Source organism: Nerophis ophidion, linkage group LG23, assembly GCF_033978795.1.
Source record: "Nerophis ophidion isolate RoL-2023_Sa linkage group LG23, RoL_Noph_v1.0, whole genome shotgun sequence".
Classification (NCBI taxonomy): Eukaryota; Metazoa; Chordata; class Actinopteri; order Syngnathiformes; family Syngnathidae; genus Nerophis; species Nerophis ophidion.
In genome coordinates, this window is record NC_084633.1 from 11,539,714 (window position 1) to 11,561,572 (window position 21,859).

Below are 21,859 nucleotides of genomic sequence, written 5' to 3' on the forward strand. Positions count from 1 at the left end.
GGAGGCCACGGGGAAGACCCAGGACACGTTGGGAAGACTATGTCTCCCGGCTGGCCTGGGAACGCCTCGGGATCCCCCGGGAAGAGCTAGACGAAGTGGCTGGAGATAGGGAAGTCTGGGCTTCCCTGCTTAGGCTGCTGCCCCCGCGACCCGACCTCGGATAAGCGGAAGATGATGGATGGATGGATGGAATTTACCGTTGAGTTTCTTGTTGAAAACGTCGCGAAATGATGACGCGTATGATGACGCGTGTTTGTTATTGGTTGGAGGGGGACATATTGGCCCAGCACCACTTACAGTTAAAAGTCGTCTCTTTTCATCGCATAACCACACCGTAATTTGGACATCTGTGTTGCTGAATCTTTTGCAATTTGTTCAATTAATAATGGAGACTATAAGGAATAATGCTGTTGGTGGAGAGCGGTGGATTGCAGCTGCCTTTAGCACCGAAGCACAGCCGGTGTTTCTTTGTTTGTTGTGAAGCTTTAACACAGAGCGGTCAAGCGAACATGTTTCTCTACGTCAACCAGCAAGTTTTTGGATGGGAAAATTGTGATATTAAGTCGGCTCTTACCGGAGACTTCAGTGGATTATGAGACCTCCTACTGTAGCTGTCAAAAAAGCAGCTGTGATATTGGCTCCTCGGCTTCTCTCAGAGACACTGGCGTTCACCGCAGCCATCCGACTTTCAGGTATGACTTTAGAATCTCACTAAAATACTATTAACACAATAAGCAGATAAGGGATTTTCCAGAATTATCCTAGTTGATGTGTCTATTTACACCTGAAACGCTCACACTGACGCCACCCGGAGCCGTCGCTTTTTTTTTTTTTTTTTTCTGCTTCACTCTAACTTTCTTCATCCACAAATCTTTCATCTTCGCTCAAATTAATGGGGAAATCGTCACTTTCTCGGTCTGAAAAGCTCTTGCTGCTTGAGGCCATGATTGTAAACAATGTGAGGATGTGAGGAGCCCTACAACCCGCGACGTCACGTGTACATCGTCTGCTACTTCCGGTAAAGGCAAGGCTTTTTTATTAGTGTCCAAAAGTTGCGAACTTTATCGTTGATGTTCTCTATTAAATCGTATCAGCAAAAATATGGCGAAATGATCAAGTATGACACATAGAATGGACCTGCTATCCCCGTTTAAATAAGAAAATCTCATTTCAGTAGGCCTTTGATATGGAAGAATACCCAGTCTTGTCTAATTACAGACCTCCCACAAAGTATATGGAGGAGCGATCTGGTCCGGTGGTCAGGTGGGGAGGGGGACTAAACACAGCAGTAGAGAAGCTGGCAAAGGTCACACTTACTATTGCAAACGGAACATGAGATTCTGCTTTTATATATTCTTACTTTGAACTGTTTTATATTTAAATTTTTATCCTGTAAAGCGACTTTGAGTACACTGAAAAGCACTATACCAAATAAAATGTATTATTATTATTATTAACGTCATCATTATTATACTCTATTTTAAGGCAAGCAAGAGTTGATTTATAATGCAAGAAAGCAGACGTTTTTGTTTTTTTTTATTGCATAAAAATGCTTATTAGATCATCATTTCCACCACAAGGAACATTGGAAGCGGTATAGCTCAGTTGGTAGAGTGGCCGTGCCAGCAACTTGAGGGTTCCGGGTTTGATCCCCGCTTCTGCCATCCTAGTCTCTGCCGTTGTGTCAAGACACTTTACCCACCAGCTCCCTGTGCCACCCACACTGGTTTAAATGTAACTTATATACTGTATTGGGTTTTCACTATGTAAAGCGCTTTGAGTCACTAGAGAAAAGCGCTATATAAACATAACCACTTCATTTCAACATAGTCTTTTGGTACGGCCGTTCTGATGAAGTTTGACACAAAACCAAGCACTAGCAGGTACAAAAGGGCATTGTTTATTAGGGATGGTTACCAAATGTGGTACTTTTATAGGTACCGATGAAATCCATCTGGAAAATGGTGCCTTATTTCTAGGAGTGCGATGCCAGGGGGGCACGTGTGACCCCGTGAAACATGCTTTATTTGTATCATGCTTTAAACCCCTCTTCAAAAAGCTGTGCACTGCAAAACATGCTCATTGTAGCTATTAATCCGGACTTCCTTATTATAATTTTATATAATCAGCAACATTTTATATATTGTGATAATGAGTTAATGTTGCTGATCAATTTAAGTTGATTATTACTAATTGTGTTAAAATAATTGTATTTTTCGCTATCAAATGGTTCAAATCGGTCCAAAAAATGTTTATAGTTTAAATAAAGATTTAAAAAAATTATATTTCAGGCAAATTGATGCATTTTAAAGGCCTACTGAAATGAGATTTTCTTATTTAAACGGGGATAGCAGGTCCATTCTATGTGTCATACTTGATCATTTCGCTATATTGCTATACTTTTGCTGAAAGGATTTAGTAGAGAACATCGACGATAACGTTTGCAACTTTTGGTCGCTAATAAAAAAGCCTTGCCTGTACCGGAATTCGCAGACGATGACGTAACCCGTGTGAGGGCTCCTCACATCCTCACATTGTTTATAATGGGAGCCTCCGACAAAAAGAGCTATCCGGACTGAGAAAACGACAATTTCCCCATTAATTTGAGCGAGGATGAAAGATTCGTGGCTGAGGATATTGATAGCAAAGGACTAGAAAAAAAATGTAAATAAATAAAGTTTAAATTAATTTAATCTTTGTTATAAGTTGATCCATATTTCCTTTTTTTCTCTCGTTTGTTTTCTTTAATGTTTATAAGGATCCACTGTTATGCAGAGGTGTACTTATAACAATCTTATCGACAAATGATACAATTTATATCCCTGGCGGAGAGTAGGAGGCACAAAAAATATTTTTCTCTTCATAGGGGAGGGCGCAACAGAAAATAACTGGCAAGCACTGCTTTAGGAAATGTTACTATTTTCAAAGCCAACAATGCAATAATCCATCCATCCAACCATCTTCTTCCACTTATCTGAGGTCAGATCTTGGGGGCAGCAGCTTAAGCAGAGAAGGCCAGACCCCTCTCCTCAGCCACTTTGTCCAGTTCCTCACGGGTATCCCGAGGCGTTCCCAGGCCAGCAGGGAGACGTGTCCTGGGTCTTCCCCGTGGTCTCCTACCGGTCGGACATGCCCTAAACACCTCCCTAGGGAGGCGTCCGGGGGGAATCCTGGCCAGATGCCCAAACCACCTCATTTGGCTAGGTGAGGGTGGGAACGTCGATCGACCAGTAAATTGAGCGCTTTGCCTTATAGATCAGCTCCTTCTTCACAACGACGGACCGATGCAAGGTCCGCATCACTGCAGACACCGCATCTGTCAGCCTGTTGATCTCACGAACCACACTTCGCATACTTGTGAACAAAACTACAAAGTACTTGAACTCCTCCACTTGGGGCGAGATCTCCTCCCCAAGCCGGAAATGGCACTCCATCCTTTTCCAGGCAAGAACCATGGACTCAGATTTGGAGATGGAGATGGAGATGGAGATGGAGATGGAGATGGAGAGTCGCTTCACACTAGGCTGCGAACCGATCCAGTGAAGCCATCAGAACCACATCATCTGCAAAAAGCAGAGATCTAATCCTACAGCCACCAAACGGATCCCCTCAACGCCATGACTGCACCTAGAAATGTTGTCCATAAATGTTATGAACAGAATTGGTGACACAGGGCAGTCCTAGCGGAGTCCAACCCTCACTGTAAATGGATCCGACTTACTGCCGGCAATGCGGACCAAGCTCTGACACCGATCATACAGGGAGCGAAACGCCACAATCAGATGGTCTGATACCCCATACTCTCTGAGCACTTCCCACGAGACTTCCCAATGAACACAGTCGAAGGTCTTCTCCAAGTACACAAAGCACATGTAGACTGGTTGGGCAAACTCCCATGCACCCTTAAGAGCCCTGCCGAGAGTATAGAGCTGGTCTATAGTTACACGACCAGGACAAAAACCACACTGCTCCTACTGAATCCGAGGTTCGACTATCCGGCGTAGTCTCCTCTTCAGTACAGCTGAATAGACCTTGTTGGGAAAGCTGAGGGATGTGATCCCCCTTCTTGAGGAGAGGAACCACATCCCCGGTCTGCCAATCCAGACGCATCCCCGATCTCCACGCAATGCTGGCTTCAGGGGGGGCCCCAGTACTTCAGGGTACTCTGGGTATTTAATATTTTTTTTCCATAAAGATCTTCGAGCTTCTGTTTGTCTGGTCCCTCACCTAGGACCGGTTTGTCTTGGAAGACCTTAACAGGGGGCATAGAAGCCCGCGGAAAACATAGGTCCCAGGATCATTGGGACATGCAAACTCCTCTACCAAAATAATGTGGAAGCTCAGAGAGTAGACGGCGCTCAAAAGTACAGTAAGGCTCCGCTTTTCAAAATGCGCTAGCTCAATTCTAATTTACATTGGATTTTCCACTGACATGCTGTTGATTAGAATTAGAAATGTTACATGGCAATGTCAACATTACTAAATTTGGTAATAAAAATTACAATTAACATTCATGTTACCATCAAACACCTGGTGTGTGATAAATACAATACTTACAGTTTAAACACTTTGTTGAAAAGAACAATACTGTAGACAAAACTGGCACATTTAAATTAATGGCAAAGACTACTTCCTGACAAGGCAACACACTGTGGCCCATACATTTCTAATAATAATAATAATAATAATAGCGAATTAGATTTTTTAAAGTGCCCTGTGATGAGGTGGCGACTTGTCCAGGGTGTACCCCGACTTCCACCTGAATGCCGATGAGATAGGCTCCAGCGACCCCTCGCAACCCCGAAAGGGTAGAAAATGGATGGATGGATTTTTTTTTTTACAGCGCTTCACAGAGAAGTGAGAACCCATCATTCATTCGCTCCATATTCACACATGGTTGGTGGTAAGCTATATTTGTAGCCACCACTACCCTGGGGAACACTGATGGCAAGGGGCTGCCAATTTGCACCTACGGCATACACAACTGGAGTGAGTTGGGTGGCTGAAGCGAGGATCGAACCTGGAACCCTCAAGTTGCTGGCACGGCCACTCTACTCACAGTACCATGCCATTTAACACTCTTTGTCTAAATGTTAAAAAAAAAAGATTTATTTTAAACAATTAACGTCTACAAACACATTTGAACACAATAAGTACTTAAAGGCCTACTGAAATGAGATTTTCGTATTTAAACGGGAATAGCAGGTCCATTCTATGTGTCATACTTGATCATTTCGTGATATTGCCATATTTTTGCTGAAAGGATTTAGTAGAGAACATCGACGATAAAGTTCGCAACTTTTGGTCGCTAATAAAAAAGCCTTGTCTTTACCGGACGTAGCCTACGATGTGCGAGTGACGTCCCGGGTTGTAGGGTTCCTCAGATCCTCACATTGTTTATAATCATAGCCACCAGCAGCAAGAGCTATTTGGACCGAGAAAGCGACGATTTCCCCATTTGAGCGAGGGTGAAAGATTCGTGGATGAGGAAAGTTAGAGTGAAGCACCAAAAAAAAACAAGGCGACGGCTCCAGGCACGGCAGTGTGAGCGATTCAGATGTTATTAGACACATGTACTAGGATAATTCTGGAAAATCCCTTATCTGGTTATTGTGTTAGTAGTGTTTTAGTGAGATTATAAAGTCATACCTGAAATTCGGATAGCTGCGGTGACCGTCAGTGTCTCTGAGAGAAGCCAAGATCACAGTTGCCTTTTTGACAGCTGCAGGAGGAGGTCGCATAATCCGCTAAAGTCTGCGGTAAGAGCTGACATAATATCACACATTTTTCCATCCAAAAACTTGCTGGTTGACGTAGAGAAACATGTTCGCTTGACCGCTCTGTGTTAAAGCTGTGTGGGTTCTTCCGAGGATGTCGTAGTGGTTTGTGCAACCCTTTGAGACACTTGTGATTTAGGGCTGTATAAATAAACATTGATTGATTGATTGAAAGCTCCACAACAAACAAAGAAACACCGGCTGTGTTTCGGTTGCTAAAGGCAGCTGCAATCCACCGCTTTCCACCAACAGCATTCTTCTTTATAGTCTCCATTATTAATTGAACAAATTGCAAAAGATTCAGCAATACAGATGTCCAAAATACCGTGTATTTATGCGATAAAAACAGACTACTTTTAGCCGTGAGTGGTGCTGGGAGAACATGTCCGCTCCAACCAGTAACATCACAAACGCGCGTCAACATTCCGTGACGTTTTCAACAGGATACCTCGCGGGAAACTTCAAATTGCAATTTAGTAAACTAAAAAGGCCGTATTGGCATGTGTTGCAATGTTAATATTTCATCTTAATGAAATTAAACAATGGATGTCCGCTAACTTTTTGCAACTCAACGCCAAAAAAACGGAAATGCTGATTATCGGTCCTGCTGGACACCGACCTCTATTTAATGATACAACTCTAACATTTGACAACCAAACAATTAAACAAGGCGACACGGTAAAGAATCTGGGTACTATCTTTGACCCAACTCTCTCCTTTGGAGTCACACATTAAAAGCGTTACTAAAACGGCCTTCTTTCATCTCCGTAATATCGCTAAAATTCGCTCCATTCTGTCCACTAAAGACGCTGAGATCATTATCCATGCGTTTGTTACGTCTCGTCTCGATTACTGTAACGTATTATTTTCGGGTCTCCCCATGTCTAGCATTAAAAGATTACAGTTGGTACAAAATGCGGCTGCTAGACTTTTGACAAGAACAAGAAAGTTTGATCACATTACGCCTGTACTGGCTCACCTGCACTGGCTTCCTGTGCACTTAAGATTTGACTTTAAGGTTTTACTAATTACGTATAAAATACTACACGGTCTAGCTCCATCCTATCTTGCCGATTGTATTGTACCATATGTCCCGGCAAGAAATCTGCGTTCAAAGGACTCCGGCTTATTAGTGATTCCCAAAGCCCAAAAAAAGTCTGCGGGCTATAGAGCGTTTTCATTTCGGGCTCCAGTACTCTAGAATGCCCTCCCGGTAAAAGTTCGAGATGCCCCCTCAGTAGAAGCATTTAAGTCTCACCTTAAAACTCATTTGTATACTCTAGCCTTTAAATAGACTCCCTTTTTAGACCAGTTGATCTGCCGTTTCTTTTCTTTTTCTCCTATGTCCCTCTCTCCCTTGTGGAGGGGGTCTGGTCCGATCCGGTGGCCATGTACTGCTCGCCTGTGTATCGGCTGGGGACATCTCTGCGCTGCTGATCCGCCTCCGCTTGGGCTGTTTTCCTGCTGGCTCCGCTGTGAACAGGACTCTCGCTGCTGTGTTGGATCCGCTTTGGACTGGACTCTCGCGACTGTGTTGGATCCATTATGGATTGAACTTTCACAGTATCATGTTAGACCCGCTCGACATCCATTGCTTTCCTCCTCTCAAGGTTCTCATAGTCATCATTGTCACCGATGTCCCACTGGGTGTGAGTTTTCCATGCCCTTATGTGGGCCTACCGAGGATGTCGTAGTGGTTTGTGCAGCCCTTTGAGACACTAGTGATTTAGGGCTATATAAGTAAACATTGATTGATTGATTGATCATTGATATATAAACTATCAGACTGCTTGGTCGATAGTAGTGGGTTTCAGTAGGCCTTTAAAATTGGTACCAGGAATTAGTAGTGATTACTGATTAAAATGTAGTATTAAAAGATGATCCCAGATGAGTGAAGCAAAGAACTGATAGTCGTGCGGATTTTAAAAATCCAGAATCAAATGTCCACTCTAAAACCTTTAAATAATTTGAAGCACAACAGCAAGACCCCACCGACACTATTTATCGGTTTTGTTCAATTACAGCAACAGCACCCAGACTCTTGAAACAAATCTGCAAACAAAGCCTGCATGCGTGAGTCATGGCTCTAGGCTCAACAAAGGTGACAAGTTCTTGCTGACAGCCTACTCAGGTGCCATCTTTGCACATCACGACATACGAGTTACACAATTGCATGTACTCACTTCCCTGGGAAACTGAGACAAAATTAGCCCAATTTCCACAGGGTGACACGCACAGAACAACAAGTCCTGGCCTGAAATCTTGTTCTATAATGAGACAATGAGGACACCGGACAATGAGGGATGTGTTACAGCCTGTTTTCCACAGAAAATCATCATCACTTCTGGTTTAACAAGGACAAATGCCAACCGATGCTACGCGTAATAACCCATTAAAGGTTTTATGACGACAGTATGTCACAAAAGTGGTATTTCAGCAACTATTTTATGGCAGTATCGGGACAATACTGTACTTTGACATACAGTGGGGCAAAAAAGTATTTAGTCAGCCACCGATTGTGCAAGTCCTCCCACTTAAAATGATGACAGAGGTCTGTAATTTTCATCATAGGTACACTTCAACTGTGAGAGACCGAATGTGAAAAAAAAATCCAGGAATTCACATTGTAGGAATTTTAAAGAATTTATTTGTAAATTGTGGTGGAAAATAAGTATTTGGTCAACCATTCAAATCTCTCACTGATGGAAGGAGGTTTTGGCTCAAAATCTCACGATACAAGGCCCCATTCATTCTTTCCTTAGCACGGATCAATCGTCCTGTCCCCTTAGCAGAAAAACAGCCCCAAAGCATGATGTTTCCACCCCCATGCTTCACAGTAGGTGCGGTGTTCTTGAGATGCAACTCAATAATCTTCTTCCTCCAAACACGACAAGTTGAGTTTATACCAAAATGGACATATGGATGATACAGCAGACAATTGGGAGGATGTCATGTGGTCAGATTAAACCAAATTAGAAGAAGAATACTGAGTTGCATCCCAAGAACACCACACCTACTGTGAAGCATGGGGGTGGAAACATCATGCTTTGGGGCTGATTTTCTGCTAAGGGGACAGGACGATTGATCCGTGTTAAGGAAAGAATGAATGGGGCCATTTATCGTGAGATTTTGAGCCAAAACCTCCTTGCATCAGTGAGAGCTTTGAATGGTTGACCAAATACTTATTTTCCACCATAATTTACAAATACATTCTTTAAAATTCCTACAATGTGAATTCCTGGATTTTTTTTTCACATTCTGTCTCTCACAGTTGAAGTGTACCTATGATGAAAATTACAGACCTCTGTCATCATTTTAAGTGGGAGGACTTGCACAATCGGTGGCTGACTAAATACTTTTTGCCCCACTATATTTATTGTTATCTAGATTTTTTAAATGAATGTTCTGAATGAGTTGAAAGAAATGGTTGTTGTTGGAATTTTTCAAATCGATCGAGAAATATTGAAGTAGTAACATTTTTAATTGAGAAATGGCATTAAGGAATTCCTCGAATTTAGGGAAAACTGGGAATTTTTCCAGTTCGAAAAGCAACCTTGTTTTTTGTCCTAATTAAGAGGAATGTTTTGACGGTGGAACGTTTGAAATGGGTTCAAAAATGGGGAAGGAATAGTCGCCATAAAAAAGGGTCAAAAAAAGGTTTGAAAAAAAAAACAACGGAATTTGGGGAATTCTTGGATTTTTTTTTACTTGAAAAAAATGATAGTTTCAATGTCCAGAATGAGTGGAATATGTTGAAGGTGGAATGGTTTGAATCGGTTAAAAAATGTGGAAATGGTGGAAGTTTGAAAAAACGGTCATAATGAATAGGAAAAATGTCCGGGAAAACCTGTAATTCTGGGAAATCTGGGAATTTGGGGAATTTGTCAAGGAAAAGTCAGCAATTGGAATGGTTTGAATCGGATGAAAAAAGTGGAAGGTAGAGTGCACCAAAATCTGGAGAAGAAGAAGAAGAGGAAGTTGAATAAAAAATAGATGAATTTTGATGTAAAAAACTATATTAATTGTGTGAATGCTTCATTTATGTTGCTGTGCGGCCAAGTAGCAAATGCGTCACGGACCGGTACCGGTCCACGGATCGGTGGTTGGGAACCACTGCTGTATACCATTTACTGTTTTTGTGGTATAACTGATGTCACGGCGTGGTCGCATCTTTATGCGAGGATTGTTCTCCCAGGAATGCAGAACGGACAGCTCTGGACGACAGCGTGAGGTAGGAGATGATTTATTCATCATAAATCATAACCAACACGAAAACAAGCAAAAAGGATACGTGCCGATTGCATGCGGAAGCTAAGGCAAAACTTAGCACAGAAGCAAGAACCAGGAACATCAAAACGTAACAGTTGCATGGAGCAAACCAAGAAACCAGGACGAGTGAACAACATAGGCAGGCTTAAATAGTGTCTCTTGGTTACAAAACAGGTGTGTCCCAAACAATAGAGGCAGGTGAAAATCATAAGTAACCATGGTGACTAAACTCAGGAGGTGCACAAACAGGAACAAAAGGAGTCCAAAACTAACAGAACATAACTAAACAAAACATGATCCGGACCACGGATCATGACAACTGATGTGTATGACCAGACTTGGGCTTTAGGTCTAAAGTCCTTAATTATCTGTCAACACCAGTGAAACTCAACTGACCACAGAAAGTTCCATCGCAACCTCAGCTATGACGAGCTAACAACACATCAAGCATAAAGTCCTAAACCGATCTATAGTACACGGCAGCACGGTCGAACAGGGGTTAGTGCGTCTGCCTCAGAATACAAAGGTCCTGGGTTCGATCCTGCGTTTGGGATCTTTCTGTGTGGAGTTTGCATGTCCTCCCCGTGGGTACTCCGGCTTCTTCCCACCTCCAAAGACATGCACCAGGGGATAGGTTGATTGGCAACACTAAATTGGCCCTAGTGTGTGAATGTGAGTGTGAATGTTGTCTCTCTATCTGTGTTGGCCCTGCGATGAGGTGGCGACTTGTCCAGGGTGTAGCCCGCCTTCCGCCCGATTGTAGCTCCAGCGCTCCCCGCAACCCCGAAGGGAATAAGCGGTAGAAAATGGATGAATGAATAAATAGTACACACTAGGGATGCACCGATTAATCGCTAACCGAATATATTCGGCCGAATATGGCAAAAAAAGCCACATTCGGCCTTTGGTGGAATGAGTTAAGGACAAGGCCGAATAGTGGCGTGTGACGCAATTTTTTGACGCGGTGACGCAATCAACCAACGTGCAGTGACGCGGTGACGTTGGGATATGTTGTGTACCTGTATAAGTGTATGAGGTTACAAGCACACACTTATTGAGATTTAGTGGGTCCTCTGTTTACATTATTAGCCTGTTGTGTAGGCTACCTGTATAAGTGTAAGAGGTTACAAGCACACACTTAATTGAGATTTACTTGAGCCTTCTGTTTACATTATTAGCATATCTACTGTGGCTAAGCAGACTTTTGCTAAAAGGACAATAATTCATTTGTTGTTGGTTTATCCACTTTAATGCACTTTATTTTTTTTGGAATGCATGTTTTGTTTGAAGGCCTAATATAAATGAAAAACTTTGTGATTTTTTTTTAAAAGCAAAGGCTACTGGAATATTAAAAAAATGTCAATATTCAATAAAAAATTACTTAATTTGAAAAAACATGTCTAAATATTTATTCTAGGCTATTTATGCAATATAAAAAAATTGTGAAAAACTGCATTCATTATTCGGTATTCGGCCAAGCGTTTAAGTTTTATAGGGCTTCGGCCACAAATTTTCATTTCGGTGCATCCCTAGTACACACAATTGCTTCAGGGCAGTAAAAAGGTGGGAAACATCATTAAATCGACTGATGTTGCAACTGAGCAATATTAGGATAATAAGTACATATGTTTTGGACACAGCTCTTATCGTATTGGATATCTGCAAGTGTATTAGTCTTGATGTGCACCTAATTAGGCCACTGACTGTAGGTCGGAGCAGATTTATTTCACATCTCGGTTGCAACTGGTCAGGAAGCGATCCTGGCTATAGTTCAACCTGAGGGATATACGTATCTTGACAGTGAAATGATTTTTCCCCCCTTTTTTATTTTTAACAACACATAAAAAAACTCCAGGCAACACGGTGGAAGAGCGGTTAGTACATCTGCCTCACAATACGAAGGTCATACTTGCCAACCCTCCCGGAGTATCCGGGAGACTCCCGAAATTCAGCGCCCCTCCCGAAAACCTCCCGGAAGAAATTTTCTCCCGAAAATCTCCCGAAATTCAACTGGAGCTGGAGGCCACGCCCCCTACAGCTCAAACATGAAAGGGAAGATTGCAGGCGGATCTGACGGCTTTAAAGTCATTTTTAAAAACGACTGCTAATCCTCCTCCTTTTCGACTGGATGACCGCAGAGAATTACAGTAGGAACACCACGGAGGCAGAAGTTCATTAAGAGGGGCGGACTCACCGTCTCTCAGCCATGTTTCCGTCACACAGAGGAAGTCAAGTCCGCGGGAAGTGAAGAAATCCTTCAGGATCAATCAATCAATCAATCAATCAATCAATGTTTACTTATATAGCCCTAAATCACTAGTGTCTCAAAGGGCTGCACAAACTACTACGATATCCTCGGTAGGCCCACATAAGGGCAAGGAAAACTCACACCCAGTGGGACGTCGGTGACAATGATGACTATGAGAACCATTTAACTCACTAAAACATAAACATAAACGTTTTGTTTGTCAAAATCTTGCGTTCACAAGACCGAACCTAGCGGGGGCCAGCACCTCCGCCCCACCCCCGACCACCTCCCAAAATCGGAGGTCTCAAGGTTGGCAAGTATGACGAAGGGTCCTGAGTAGTCCTGGGTTCAATCCCGGGCTCGGGATCTTTCTGTGTGGAGTTTGCATGTTCTCCCCGTGACTGCGTGGGTTCCCTCCGGGTACTCCGGCTTCCACCCACCTCCAAAGACATGCACCTGGGGATAAGGTTGATTGGCAACACTAAATTGGCCCTAGTGTGTGAATGTGAGTGTGAATGTTGTCTGTCTATCTGTGTTGGCCCTGCGATGAGGTAGCGACTTGTCCAGGGTGTACCCCGCCTTCCGTCCGATTGCAGCTGAGATAGGCACCAGCGCCCCCCGCGACCCCAAAAGGGACAAGCGGTAGAAAATGGATGGATATATAAAAAAACTCCTTAATGACAGCAAGCTCTCTCTCTCTCTCACTGGCTCAGCAAATCTACAGGGATCAATCTTAAAATGGGAGTGGAATACACGGCAAGGGAGTGATAAGACTGTCCGACACATTTATTCTGGGTCTTTAATGGTGAGAGAAAAAAAAAAACACACAAAAAAAACAGTTAGGCCCTGACAAAAGTGGTAGTCACTCATCAATCATAGAAATGAGGCAAGATGCAGGCCCATAAATCACTCGACCTGGTAAAAAAAAAAAAAAAGGACTTTCGCTGCGTGCCATTGCTTTTTGAGATACGCCTTCAATAACAATATTTAATTTGTAAATAATTCATAATTGTTGTGAAACGCACTTGCAAGGAAGAGACGAAGTAAAAAGATAGCAAGGTATTTAAGCTCAAAGCAAGGATAAAACGCAGACATGACAGCATGGCTGCGGTTTCATTAAATGTTAATGCAATCTCTGGGGTTCGGATTAAGATTAAAGAGACTGGACACATTGAGGCCGGTGATGATCGTAATAGAACAGACCCATCGGGGACAAGGTAGAGACACAGTGGAGACGACATGGAGGTGACTGTGCAATTCTATGATAAACTGTACTCTTAGGAATACCGAACATTGTGAGTTCATGAGGAACCAATTGCTGCACACTATTTGTAGCACTCTTAGGAATACCGAACATTGTGAGTTCATGAGGAACCAATTGCTGCACACTATTTGTAGCAACCACTTATAACCTTGGAACTGCATGATAAGTAGTATAGTGACTGCATGTCATGACTATATGTAATGGGGACGGCGTGACTCGGGTGGTACAGCGGCCGCTTCACCCTTGCTCTTGATGGGGTTGTGGTTAGCGCCTTGCATGGCAGCTCCCGCCATCAATGTGTGAATGTGTAGACGCATGCGGCTCTTTAGTGCTGCCCTAGTGGCTCCCTGGAGCTTTTTTAAAAGGCCTACTGAAACCCACTACTACCGACCATGCAGTCTGATAGTTTATATATCAATGATAAATAAATGATAAATGGGTTGTACTTATATAGCGCTTTGACACTACTTCCACATTTACCCATTCACACACACATTCACCTTTTTGATGGAGGGAGCTGCCATGCAAGGCGCTTACCAGCACCCATCAGGAGCAAGGGTGAAGTGTCTTGCTCAGGACAAAACGGACGTGACGAGGTTGGTACTAGGTGGGATTTGAACCAGGGACCCTCGGGTTGCGCACGGCCACTCTCCCACTGTGCCACGCTGTCCCTGATAAAATGATTAAATCTTAACATTGCAACACATGCCAATACGGCCTTTTTAGTTTACTAAATTGCAATTTTAATTTTCCCGCGGACTTTCCTGTTGAAAACGTCGCGGAATTATAATGCATATGATGACGCGTGTTTGTGACGTTATTGGTTGGAGGGGACATATTAGCCCAACACCACCTACGGCTAAAAGTCGTCTCTTTCCATCGCCCAATTACACAGTATTTTGGACATCTGTGTTGCTGAACCTTTTGCAATTTGTTCAATTAATAATGGAGAGGTCAACGTAGAAAGATGGAGGTGGGAAGCTTTCAGCCTTTAGCCACACAAACACACGGTGTTTCCTTGTTTAAAATTCCCGGAGGTGAAGCTTTACTATGGATCAGAGCAGTCAAGCGAACATGGATCCCACCTACATGCTTCGTGACTTCCCTCAACACTTCCCTCAACACACCCGTGGCCACACCCCTCCGACTATCAGGTACTATTTAACTCACTAAAACACTAGCAACACAATAGGCAGATAAGGGATTTCCCAGAATTATCCTATTAAATGTGTCTAAAAACATCTGAATCGCTCTCACTGCAATCGCCTTTTTTTTTTAAACTTTTTTTTCTTTTCTAGTCCATCCATCCATCCATCCATGTGGGCCTAACGAGGATGTCGTAGTGGTTTCTGCAGCCCTTTGAGACACTAGTGATTTAGGGCTATATAAGTAAACATTGATTGATTGATTGATCCATTTCTACCGCTTATTCCCTTTTGGGGTCGCGGGGGGCGCTGGCGCCTATCTCAGCTACAATCGAGCGGAAGGCGGGGTACACCCTGGACAAGTCGCCACCTCATCGCAGGGCTCTTTTCTAGTCCCTCACTCTAAATTTCCTCATCCATGAATCTTTCATCCTCGCTCAAATTAATGGGGAAATTGTCGCTTTCTCGGTCCGAATAGCTCTTGCTGCTGCTGACTATGATTATAAACAATGTGAGGATGTGAGGAGCTCCACAACCCGTGACGTCACGCGCACATCGTCTGCTTCTTCCGGTACAGGCAAAGGCTTTTTTATTAGCGACCAAAAGTTGTGAACTTTATCGTCGATGTTCTTTACTAAATCCTTTTGGCAAAAATATGGCAATATCGCAAAACGATCAAGTATGACACATAGAATGGACCTGCTATCCCCGTTTAAATAAGAAAATCTCATTTCAGTAGTCCTTTAAGTGCTGTACAAGTTAAGTCACTTTGTGCCGCCGTGGCAGCACCAGGAGTCTTCACGCTTCCACCTCAGCTTGGAGCACACATACCAGTGGCTCACTTATGATACCTAAAGAGGACCTGTAATGATTTTTGTCTTTTCTGACTTATTATACATGTTACAATACTGGATACATGTGTTAAAAAAAAATGCCAAAGCATCATATAATAAAGTTCATGCCTTTGGTCGTGACCTTACATGCACTTTTGGATGTTTGAGTCTTTTTTTAAGAGAGCCGTTTGTGACATCACAGGTTTACGGACGTACTTATGTGGGCACCCAAGTATATTCGTTTCAAAAAGCCTACTTTCCAGTAAAGCAGAGACTGCAGCCTGAGGCCTCCGGTGTTATTCCTTCTTGTTTTATGCCATTCCACCTATAAAATAAATACTTCCATTTTCATTTGCCCACAACATTTTACACAAGACTGGTTTGCCAAAATGGACAAGCATGAAATTCAATTAGCCAGTGAAAAAGACGACTTGGTTTGAGGGAACACAAGGAAAGGTAGTATGAAATATTACTTTCATCGAACCGTGACATAGGCACAGTAACACCCACGTGCGTAAATCTGCGTTCTAGGAACTCTGGCTTCTTAGTGATTCCCCAGAGCCCAAAAACAGTCTGCGGGCTTTAGAGCGGTTTCTATTCGGGCTCCAGTACTCTGGAATGCACTCACGGTAACAGTTAGAGATGCTACCTCAGTCGAAGCATTTAAGTCCCATCTTAAAACGTATTTGTATACACTAGCCTTTAAATAGACCCCCCTTTTAGACCAGTTGATCTGCCGTCTCTTTTCTGCTCTGCCCCCCTCTCCTGCGTAGGTAGGTTATTAGGTGACCACAGACGATGCGCAAACTGTTCAAAGTCGGGACCCGGTGCTCAAAAACAAGACAAAGATGAGCGCTAGTAATCTTTTTGGTGTCCTCTTTTACGGAATTCTACCAGATGCTTGAGGAAACACTGAAAGAGCATGAGGAAACACACGCTACAAAGCCTATATACAAGTGGTGTCCAAAATGCGGACCGGGGGCCATTTGCGGTCCGCAGCTGATTGTTTACCGGCCCGCCACGCATTCTGGAAATGCTATTGCAAACATTTTTTAATCATTTAAAAAAAGTGGAATGAGGTGAAATCTAACGAGAGAAAGTTGCAATGTTGACACAAAGCTGCCATGCAGGCTGTTTTTATTTTGTCTTTTTTTACCATTGCTCAAAATACATAGATATGTATATATATATATATATTTTAATAAATGTTGAAATGAATTATTGACCAATTCAAGGCTCCAATTACTTCGAGTATTTCACTTTAAAATGTCTTGTGTGGAAAATATTGCATTTATTGAGTGGTTGCCGTATAAAAACAATGTTGTCTTTGACAAAAGAGCATAAAACAAACAAATTAAAAGTTCAAATGTAAAATCGACAGAAATATCTGAAGTTGATCTCCTAACTTAAGTGTTGAAAGTAAAACGAATAATAATAAAAATGTATCCCAAAGAGATTTAGTGGGATTTTATTTATCTTTTCACTGTGATTAATCAGAAATAATAATAAATTTAAATCAACCTGCATTATTTATCTTTGGAGGAATCCAATTACTTCACATCAAACATTGCTTTCTGAATGTTTTGGGCGGTAGGGGAAAATGTGGCATATTTCAATTTTACTACAAAAAACTAAGTTGTCTTTGACAGAAAAGGTATAAAACCTGAAGTTGATATAGAGATTTACTGTGAAGTGAATTATATTTACATAGCGCTTTTTCTCTAGTGACTCCAAGCACTTTACATAGTGAAACCCAATATCTAAGTTACATTTAAACCAGTGTGGGTGGCACTGGGAGCAGGTGGGTAAAGTGTGTTGCCCAAGGACACAACGGCAGTGACTAGAATGGCGGAAGCGGGGATCGTACCTGCAACCCTCAAGTTGCTGGCACGGCCTTTCTACCAACCGAGCTATACGCCTAATGTAAGCGTTACATTAAAAATGTAAATAATATTTTGACTTATTGTTAACATCTTAATGACGGAGACCCTTTATGGTCCCTGGGAGCCCTAAAGGTAGAAAAAAAAAAAATATATATATATATATATATATATATATATATATATATATATATATATATATATATATATATATATATATATATATATCAAAACAGCCCCCTCATGCTTTAGTTTTTCCGTGTGCGGCCCTCAGTGGAAAAATTTTGGACACCCCTGCTATATACTATCATATTTTTGACACATGCATTCCAATGTCCAGCAAGAATAAAATCGTACTTGTTTTTTTAGACACTCAGTTCTGTTTTTGCACTTCCTGGTTTGTTTTCGTCTGCATGCCAACTCATTGATTTTCACCTTGCCCTCAAGTCACGCCCCGGTCCTCAGTTCTCACACCTGCTAATCATTATCACAGTCATTATTTAAGCCATTCTGTTTCTGTCTTCGTCCTGGCAGCTTTACCTTACCTTCTGATACCTTAACCACATTTCCATGTATCGACCTTCATGCCTTTCTGTTCGTTTTTTTGACCACGTCACATAAGTTTTTGTTTTTATGCCTCAGTGCAAGTTTTTGGTTTCACGTTTTTAGTTTGCAGCCTTTGTTCTAGTCATTTGTTTTTGTAGCCAAGTATTTGTTCTCCGCCACTGTGCGCGCCCTTTGTTTGCCTTTTTGTGTTGTTTTGTTAGAATATCAATAAATATGTACTCCCGTTCACGCCTGGCTCGTCCAAAATATTCTCTGCATCGAAGAAACAACCCAAGTCCAAGTCCATGTGTGACAATTCCCATGAGAGCCATATAATATTTTTTTTAATACTGAATACAACTAAATGTGTGCATTTTTAAGAAAGACCAACATGTTTAAAGTATGACAAGTCTCTTATTCTTTTTAATAACATTGGTATTCTGAAGATAACCAATAATAAATAAAATGCTTCTTGCCATTAATGCAACTTCTGGTGCTGCATGGTTTTGCTGATGGCTTTGTAGTCTGGTTGATACATTGTTATTTTTAACACTGTGATTACCAGAGTAATTATTCATTACTTATCATGTTAAGCAAATTCCAGCTAAGATTTATCTGAGAGCCAGACGCAGTCATCAAAAGAGCCACATCTGGTTCTAGAGCCATAGGTTCCCAAACCCAGTGTGAGAAGATGAGCACAACAGATAGAGGGCACTAACAGTGGTCATGTGAAAAAATGACCACTGGAAAGTAAAAAAAAAACTCACATAAACAGGCAGTAACTTTGACCTACCTTTGAGCTGATCCACCACCACACTTTGTCCTATCCTCTCAATGACCTGTGCATCTTCATGTTGATAGCGGTCCTCGAGAAAGTTGGCGGTGGCCTGCGAGAGGTGGACCTTCCCGGCTACACCGAGCTGCTCCATCAGGTTGGCCAAGTTGACGTCGTTGGACCAGACGTCAAACTTGAAGCGTTTCATGCCGAGGATGCCGCACAGGATGGTGCCGGTGTGGACGCCCACCCTCATGTTAACCATCTCCCTCTTCTCTTGGCAGAACTGTTCAATAGCCTGGATCATACCCAGGCCCATCTCCACGCAGCAGTAGGCGTGATCAGGCCTGGGTTCGGGGCATCCAGCCACACAGTAGTAGCAGTCCCCTAGGGTGCTGATCTTCTCACAGCCGGTCAGCTCACACAGCCGGTCAAAACGTCCGAACAAGTCGTTAAGAAGGCCTACTAGGGCGTGAGCAGATTTGTTGGCGGACATTTTTGTAAAACCTACAATATCCGCAAAGAGGATGCTGACGGGCTCCATCCGTTTCATGTTGAAGGGTCTGAAGATGATCTGACCTCGAGGGATGGAGGTCTTCTTGCTTTTATTATTCTTGGGGCTGGAGATGACGGCGGCCGCTCCGCTCGTGGAGTATCGCTTCACGGAACTATCCCCGATGTCGTCATCACCTTGCTTCATCAGATCATCGGCCACGATCCGGGGCATGACGGAGTGGATCATTCGCTCTTTCAAGGCTTTCTCCACCTCCAGGTCCTTGCCATGCATGATAGCTTGTCCCACTTTCAAGAAAGTGCTGCGTGATCGCACCTCAGACATGATGAAGAGGTGAATACCGATGGCGTGTGCGCAGAGGTGGAGCAAGGCTTTGGCCGGTCCCAACCAGCGAAGGGTAGTCCAGTCTTTCACGGGGGTTAAGCTCAAACTTCCAACTGCCTGGGTTACGTGGAAGCAGCCCAGGATCTCAAAACAGACTGAATAGAGGAACCCGAGTAGGACTGACGCAAACAGACGGACATGAAGGACGCTGTAGAGCAACAGGAGGACTTCAATACTGAGTGAGAAGGTGCCAACAGGGGAGATACAGACAGGCCAAGCGCTATCCCCTACAATCTTTAAGTAGGATAAGTTGTTTGCAGTCCCACTGAAGTCACCAACGTCTAATACATCAATGAGAGTCTCTGGATCTCTGAAACCGGACGTCTGAATCTGAGGTGCCAGGGTCAGCATGAAGGTTACGATAATGAGCAACAGGGAGACTTGATTGTAGCAGCGAGAGTAGAACTTAGTAAACGTTAGCAGGAAGAGGAGGAGGCAGAAAAAGAGAAAGGACACAGTTGGAATAAGAAAGGCTATCCTGCTGCAGCGGGACGGGTTGGCAGCAAAGTAAAATCCCCAGAGGAGGGCCGTAGTCGCCAGGTAAAAAAGCACATAGCGGAAACGGCGTTGAGTTTGAGGAAAACATCGTTCCCGGCACGCTTCTTCCAAGATGGACGAATCAAACTTTGGGTCCCAGAAGTGACCGGCGGACCTCTCGAAAAGTTGAGGCACCCTCTTTTGCGAACGGAAGCTCTTGACAAACGTTTTCTTGAGTCCGGACTCCCCGGAGCTACAGCTGGAGGAAATGCTGTACTTGCAGTGCTTGGATCCCGCCATGAAGGCTCCGCCAATGGAGCCCAGGGGTCCACCTCCGTGTTTGTGTTTGACGCTACTGCCAATCCTCACAGAGACGCCCCCTTCGCCACTTGAGTCACAGCTCACCTCTGTGTTGTGAGGCAGTAGTTGTTGACGTTGCGGGGAGGCCATGTTGCTGCGCGCAAAATCCAAAGCAGAGCTGCGGATTCACAGCAGTGAACGTCAAAAAAGCTCTTATATGTAAAGGCAAATACTTCTGAGGGTCACTTTCTCTTTAGCCTTTGGAAACTCCACCTGACTTTCCTAAGATTTTGGACTAGTCCATTGGCCCACTTTGACGTCAGTCCCTGCATTCCTGCGTGATCCCATTTCTTTTGACGCACTCTCTGCAGACCAGCACTCTTTTATTCATTGGGAAATCATATTGAAGGACAACAAAATAGGATTGTTCAGCGCTTTGGTTGAATACAGTTGAGGTTTTGGCCCTTCCAAAATCTTAAAACCTAAACTTTCAGGCAACTCCAGCATCCCTGTTGTGTATTTCCATGGACATATCCTTGTCTTATCCTGTATTTTCACTCCACCGAGTGATCCCATTTGTTTTGACGCACTACAAGGCTCACTCTCTGCAGCCCAGCACTCTTTAATTCATTGGAAAATCATTTTGAAGCACCCAAAATAAAATTGTTCAGCGCTTTGATCGAATACCGTTGAGGTTTCAGCCCTTCCAAAATCTCAATACCTAAACTTTCAGGCAACCCCAGCATGCTTATTGCGTATTTTCATGGACGTATCCTTGTCTTATCCGGTATTTTCACTGAGTAACCTCTGCTGTGTCTTCAGCAAGACCTTGTGCAATGAGACCAAGAGGAAGAAAAAAAAAGATACCTCAAGAGCTGTGCATGTCTGAGGCTATTTCAAACAAATTGCACCCATACTGCCAAAGGTGCAAAACAAAATTCCTCAGTCCTCCAAGTTAAGTTTGCAAAAAAAAAAGAGAGACTGTAGTTTAATTAAGGAGGTTTCCACCTCCACTCCAAGCGCCCCTCCCAACCTCACAGCAGTCCCACAGGTCCAAACAGCCTTCACCAGTTAATTCAATTGGAAGATATGATGTTCATACCTGCAGTCAAACATGAATGACAGCTGGCATCCTTCAAAGCAAATGCATCCTCCTGCACTGCACCGAGAGATAGGAAGGTTTTGTCCGCCCACATCCCGCCCGTCCAAGCAGCACCGACACCTGCATGAGAAATTGTGTGAGCATCCCGGGTTGAAACATCTTCACGGTACTGATACGTGAGTGTGTGTGTTTGTGTGTGTGTGGGGGGAATGAGTGTAAAGTACAATACAACACTCGCTTCACTTCCGCCCATTCCCTTCAAAATAGAACAGAAGTGCCGCAAACTTACTGTATGTTTATCGGATGTCGCTTCTGTTTAAAAAAAAAAAAAAAGATGGCAGAGAA

At 43.2% G+C, this 21,859-nt stretch overlaps 1 protein-coding gene across 1 annotated transcript in view; it reads right to left on the minus strand.

Moving 5' to 3' along the window:
- LOC133541413 (adenylate cyclase type 9-like) overlaps positions 1-21,649 on the minus strand; it is a 136,460-nt gene extending 114,811 nt beyond the window's left edge. Inside the window, exon 1 of the mRNA XM_061884817.1 lies at positions 18,756-21,649. Within this exon, the coding sequence (XP_061740801.1) occupies positions 18,756-20,562 (1,807 nt within the window). The 5' untranslated portion in view covers positions 20,563-21,649. The remainder of the gene's footprint in view (positions 1-18,755) is intronic.
- Positions 21,650-21,859: the final 210 nt, after the last annotated feature.